Source organism: Erythrolamprus reginae, chromosome 5, assembly GCF_031021105.1.
Source record: "Erythrolamprus reginae isolate rEryReg1 chromosome 5, rEryReg1.hap1, whole genome shotgun sequence".
Classification (NCBI taxonomy): Eukaryota; Metazoa; Chordata; class Lepidosauria; order Squamata; family Dipsadidae; genus Erythrolamprus; species Erythrolamprus reginae.
The window spans coordinates 75,181,453-75,187,452 of NC_091954.1; the positions used below are offsets into that span (position 1 = coordinate 75,181,453).

The 6,000-nt window shown below is 48.4% G+C and overlaps 1 protein-coding gene across 11 annotated transcripts in view; it reads right to left on the minus strand.

Annotated features, from left to right (window-relative positions):
• EPHB1 (EPH receptor B1) overlaps window positions 1–5,474 on the minus strand; it is a 476,084-nt gene extending 470,610 nt beyond the window's left edge. For 8 of the 11 annotated variants that reach the window (XM_070753155.1, XM_070753156.1, XM_070753154.1 and 5 more), the window contains exon 1: window positions 4,900–5,441. In XM_070753155.1, coding sequence (XP_070609256.1) covers window positions 4,900–4,972 — 73 coding nt within the window. In that variant the 5' untranslated portion in view covers window positions 4,973–5,441. Of the gene's footprint in view, window positions 1–2,601; window positions 2,682–4,899 lie in introns of those variants that run through there. The other 3 variants (XM_070753153.1, XM_070753148.1, XM_070753157.1) reach the window with 3 other exon arrangements.
• Window positions 5,475–6,000: the final 526 nt, after the last annotated feature.

The window sequence follows — 6,000 nt, forward strand, 5'->3', positions numbered from 1 at the left end:
CCCATAATCCTGAAGCCACCCTGGGTCCCAAACAAAGGTGCAGATATTGCAAAAACTATGCAACACAACCAACCCTCACCACTCCCAGTTTATCCCTTCTTCCTCTCCCCCATCGCTCTATCAAGATTTAAAACACTTTCACCATGGTTGCTAGGAATGATTTAAACTGTCTGCTCTGGGCTTAACTTAATTCCACACCCTTGAGCTTTCCAAAAGGGGGAGATTATGGGGGGATAAGGAGAAAATTAGCTGCAACCATTCATAATTTGAGACTGCTTTCTATACCTTAAAGAGTATCAGGACGTGATTAGGTTATTTTTGCAGGGCATAGCTTATGTGCAAATAGCCTTCAGAATACAAGGACAAGTGAGAAGCAGACTTATTGCCCTATCAGTAACTTACTGGAGTTGTTTGCAATTTTAAAAAATCAAATTTCGGAAAGGTTCGTCAAGATCAATTATGAAAATCTAAGCATGCCTTTTTATAAATTAACATAGGTATTTCAGAATATAGTCCGAAAGGTTACAAGCCTGATTTGAAAAGAAACTTTTAAATGTCAAAAGTACTTGGTGCAGTAAGGGAACAACACTGTTGCAAAAACTGTGCTACCTAAAATCAGAAACATGAGAGAGGCCATTTCAATCATTAAATCCCTTTTGTTTTTCAGTGCAGGAATCCACATGAAAGAATCCAGAGTAGATGGTGATTCAGGCATTTCCCTGAATATCTCCAGTGGAGGATTACATATCAATCTTTCTCTTTTATGGGTAATTAATTCCACTATTTGAATAGCTCCTACAATTACCAGGATTTGTTGGCCTGACATTCAATAAAGCAGTGGTCCCCAACGTTTTTTTCACCAGGGACCAGTTTCAGCAAGACAATTTTTCTATGGCCCAGTGGGGGCGGAAAGGGGCGTGGTTGGGGGCGGGATTAAGCATGGGTGTGCTGGTCCTCCCCGCCCCTCTTTCCCGCCATCGTCCTGTGGCCGGCAGAACCTGCCTCCCAAGCCCTCTTGCCCAGCGGGAGCTAAGCGATGGAGAGAAGGGGTCAGGCTGGCCCTCCTGCCTCCCCCCAGCCAAAAACGCAAAAGCGCCCCGCGGCAGAAGCCAAAAGAGGCTTGAGCCTCTCGGTCCTTCCCGCCCCTCTGTCCCATCCATCGTCCTGTGGCCGGCAGAACCTGCCTCCCGAGGCCTCTTGCCCGGCGGGAGGCGAAGTGCTGGAGGGAGGGGGTGGCAGCATGAGGGCCGGCAGCTGCTGACTCCACGGACCGGTGCAACATGCCCCGCGGCCCGGTACTGGTCCGTGGCCCGGTGGTTGGGGACCCCTGCAATAAAGGTTGGCTACTTGTAACTGAAATCCACCAGTCTATCTCTTCTATTTGGTCACATTCTACATAAGATCCTTTCAGGTATTTTGAAGAGTGTGATCATGCCCTTGCTAAACATTTCAAATTCTTTTAGCCTCTATTTGTAAGTTTAGTTTTTAATTCCTGATCATCCTGACCACCTTTCCTGAACATGTACCCATCTGTTGTCCAGAACTGGATTCCATATGAAGGCAGAAGACTAACATGGGATAAAACAAAAAAAAATACAGAACATAAAACAGAACAATTGCAACTTATTTTTCCAATTTATATGTTGGCCCATCTCAACAGGTGATTTCAATGAATCATCCTACTATAACATTTGTCCTTTTTGCGGTAAATTACGCTGCTCATTCACATACGATTAGGTTTTGGGCACATATGATATATAGCCTCTCCTTTATTTATGACTGCTCCAAACATCACGTCTTACACCTTTGCTTTGATTTGTACAAAACTTGCATTTCTTTCCATTACATTTCAACTACGGTATTTATTGCTCATCCATTTCTCTAATTGACCAAGAAGCGGTATTCAAAGAAACTCATTGCCATTAGTGGAGTGATGGTGAGAACCCCCATTGCAAAGTTTGTCCCTTGGGCCATGCATGCAATGTTGTGATGTACACAGAAGGTGGTGCTTGCATCACAACAGTGCCACGCTGCTGATGCCAGCCTGGCCCCTTTGCCCATCCCTGCAAGTGCTGCTGCTATCAAGACAATTTTGGATTCTACTGCTACCTTTTGTAGCATGAACTATTCTGATCCATTTTGCCTGCAAATTTGATTGACGTACATTTGATATACGTACCTCTGCCTTATCTTTGAAGTGATTTTTTTTCTTCCAAAAGCCAAAAGAAGATCCATAGCTAAACATTTTTATTTATTTGTTTATTTATTTGTTTGTTTGTTTATTTATTTATTTATTGATTGATTGATTGATTTGATTTGTATGCCGCCCCTCTCCGAGGACTTGCGCAACCTCACTGGCTATCATTCTACAACTTAATGAGGAGCCATTAATGAACACCCTGGGTACATTTTGCAATCCAACCCTATTTAATGGCCCTGCCAACCTTGCTATCCCCGATCCTAGATGCATTCCCTCCACTGAGGCATTCTCATGTTTATTATTTCTTTTAATTTTCAAACTGTGTAAACTGTACTGTCTTCACTTGCACAAGTCAAAGAACAAAAGCAGACACACAAACAACTTTGGCTCTTTCAAGCTACCATGAAGATGTCAGACTTCTTCATGACATGCCAGACTATTTTTCTAGGCACCCCACTCCTTTTCCTGCTCCAACAAATTCGGGGGAGATGTAGTGTTCCTTCCTAGTGTTTTTTTTTAAATATATATATATCTGTCCTTTTCTCCTGCCCAGCTCAAGAGTTTCCTCCCTACTTTAACTGCAGAAAATGCCCGTTGCCAAAAGCTAATCTATTTGTTTTTGGAAGAGGGTTGCAAGGGGAAAAAACAGCCAAGATTCCACTTTAAGTGTCTTTTTTATAAACGTCGCTGCCCCTCCTCCTTCTCCTTCTCGCCTAATTGCCTGCAATAAAGCCGCCGTAGACGGCGACGAGACTCGAGAGGGCTCGCCTTCTGCTTTAGCGGCTAGCCAAGGCTCCTCCCTTGCATCTAACCAATTTCTTAAATAAAGAGCTCCCGCAAAGCCACCAGCTGGGAGAAGATCAGCGCGCAAGAAGAAAATCGCCTTCTGAGAAGGAGGGGGAGAGGAGGGGGGGGGAGAGAGAAAGGGGTCGCCAAACGCTTCTTTTCCAGTTAATCTCATCCGTCATTTTCATCGCGGATGAAGGCGGGTAACGGGGGGGAGATCCGCAAGGTGGATCCCCGCCGCTCTAAACAAAAAGGAAGGGGATTTCGACGTTCCTTCTGCTGTTCCCAGAATAAAGCCCCCTTCCCCCCCTCGTGAATAATCATCAGAGATCCAGTTTAGGGAAGGTCTCTAAAAACCTCCCCAAGTTTTCCTACCCTGTTGCATCAATCAGGGCGCAAGCCAGCTAAGCGGTTTTCGCGGGTTGTGTTTAATTGCAACCGGGGAGCATCTTCTGAATGGTCACGTTTTATCCTTCATCATCAAAGCTACACCAAACAGCACCTCCCTTCTCGGCCTCGCCCCCCTCCCCTCCTTCCCTTGGATCCCGCCTTGGGTTTTGATAGCGACCCTGCCCATTCCAACAGAGGCGATGCCAAACGAGGTTCAGCAACGGGCTCTCCCCACCTCTCACCCGAGAAAGTAAAATCGCGGTACGCCCGTTTGGTGAAAGTTTATTTGGGCGGCCGTCTTGGTTTTGTTTTGTTTTTAAATTCCCCCCTCCTTTGGGAGAGGCGGGGGGCTCCCAGCTACTCCCTTGAGACAGCAAAGAGAAAAGCCAGGCAGGACTTTTAAGTTTTCATTCATTCCCTGCAAAAAGCAAGCAGCTCGCTCTCCAGATGAAGAGGGAAAGGGACCGAGGTATTCTCCTCCCGCGAATGTATCAGCCCAACTAGAGGTTGAAGTTAAATAAGACTCATTCCGGGAAACACGGGCTGGAGCTCCGCTTAGAGCGAGCCACTAATGAAATCCAGCCTTCCCCTCGCCTCCACAACGGCCAAGAAGCCGTATTAAATCACGCGGGTGGGAATGGCCTGTAGGCTCCAACATCTGTATTCTTCCCACGTTAAGAACAATCGAAAGGACCGCCGCCCCGAGTTCGATCTTTTCCCTATTCAAGCTCTCCAAACACACAAACATACAAAACCACCGGCCAAATTTGCGAGCGCCCTGTTTGTGCCCAGTACGTTCACACCAAGCGTTTTCTTTTTCCGAAACGCGAAAAAAAGGCAGAATTAAAGATCGGGTGTTCCCGCAGTTACACCTTCCACCAGCCGGCCCATCCCCACCGTCCATCTATTGTAAAACCCGACACAGCTGTGGGCAGGAGGGGAGGAGGACGGGCGGTGTGAGCACTAAGTTGGGAATCGGTGGTGGCTCGCTCGTTCCCCTCTTGCCTGCCTTCTCCGCCGACCCCAAACACCTTGCCCGGTTTACTGCCTCCCCCCCCCCCCGGGCCCATCACGCACCCTCCTCCCTGGGAAAAGCCCGCTTCTCAACTCAAGCCAGATTCGGGGCGAGGAGCAGGAAAGCCCCGCGAACGCCCACCGATCCCGACCGGGCAGTAGCATCTCTTCAGCCCCACAGCTGGAAGAAGAAGAAGGCTTGGAAACCCCCTTCCTAAGCCTCCCCAGATCTGAGCCGCATTGCAGCCGGACTACGAGGAAAATCCACCGGGGAGAAGGAGAGAAGACCCGTCCCGTGGAATCGGTTGCTCGCTCCCCACCTGGGGGGAAAGGGAGGCAGAGCCATGGAACCGAGCGGGGGCTCTTTTTCCCTCCTCCGGCGAGCATCGACAAGCAGCAAACTCAACAACCCGGCCCATATTGTCGTTTGTTGTTGGGTTTTGTTTTTTTTAAATAAAAGTTTTCTCCCCACCCGCCCACCGGCTTCCCTTTTGTGGCTATTTGGTTACCTTCCACAGCTGCGATTGCGGAGGCCAAGCAGAAAAGCACCACAAAATCCAGCGTCCTGGGAGCCCCGAACATGATGCAGAAGAAACGGGGGTGCAGATTTTTTTAAAAGAAGAAGAAAGGAAATAGTTCCACGTTGGACCCGATGTAGTTCCTTGCTCGTCGCTTCTTCCTTTCTCTCCCTCGCCCTCTCTCTATAATTCAATATATATTGAGGTATAGATATATGTATATATCCTGAACAACTCCACTCCGGAATACCGAGTCCGCCGCGTGGGTCCGTGTGTGCGTGCGTGTGTATGTGTGCAAAGTGTGTGTAGGTATGTGCCGGTGTCTGGATGCGTGCTTGTGTGTGTGTGTGTGAGGGAGAGAGAGAGAGGTGTGAGGTGCGTGTGGGTGAGGGGGGGGAAATAGAGAGAGTCTATATTCTAGTGTCACATTGCAAGCGGGTAGTATGAGTACAGTGAGAACAAGAGCAGCCGCTGGAGCTGAAGGGAGGGGGAGAGAGACGGGTACCCCCTCCCCGGCGCCCGCGCGCCCGCGCGCGCTCCCACCGCCATCAATACTTTCCCCACCCCCTCACGGCTCCCGTCCAATCAAGAAATCGAATCCACAAAAATCCTCCGGCCAATCAGCAGCGAGCACCCCCCTTTTACTCCAGTATTGTTAGTTTTTAGAGAAACTTTTGCAGGAAAGCCGTCAGGGAAAGACCTGCGCGATGGAACAGAAGCCTAGAAGGAAGGAGAACAGCGCCCCCTAGTGTTTCGTCGGTCAAATAGTTATCCTCGTTCTATTCAAGCCGTCGCTCGCACTTACTTGTTTTCTACCTTTGGGCCTGGTGGTCTGTAGGAAAATTTTCTTCTTCCTGGGTCTTCAAGACTCTCCCATTCAATATGTCTCTTTATCTAGGAAAGTAGCGTAAACTATTGCAGCCCAACAACCCTGAGTTGTCCCAGGTGAAGGCAAGTGTCTAGCGGTGATGAATGGAATAGAAGAGTCGCAGCACCCAAAGGGAAAATACTTTTGAAGGATTCAGGCAGGTAAATGCTTAAGTAACACCAGTGATTTATTTTTCTGCAGACTGGCAGGTACATATACTCAAA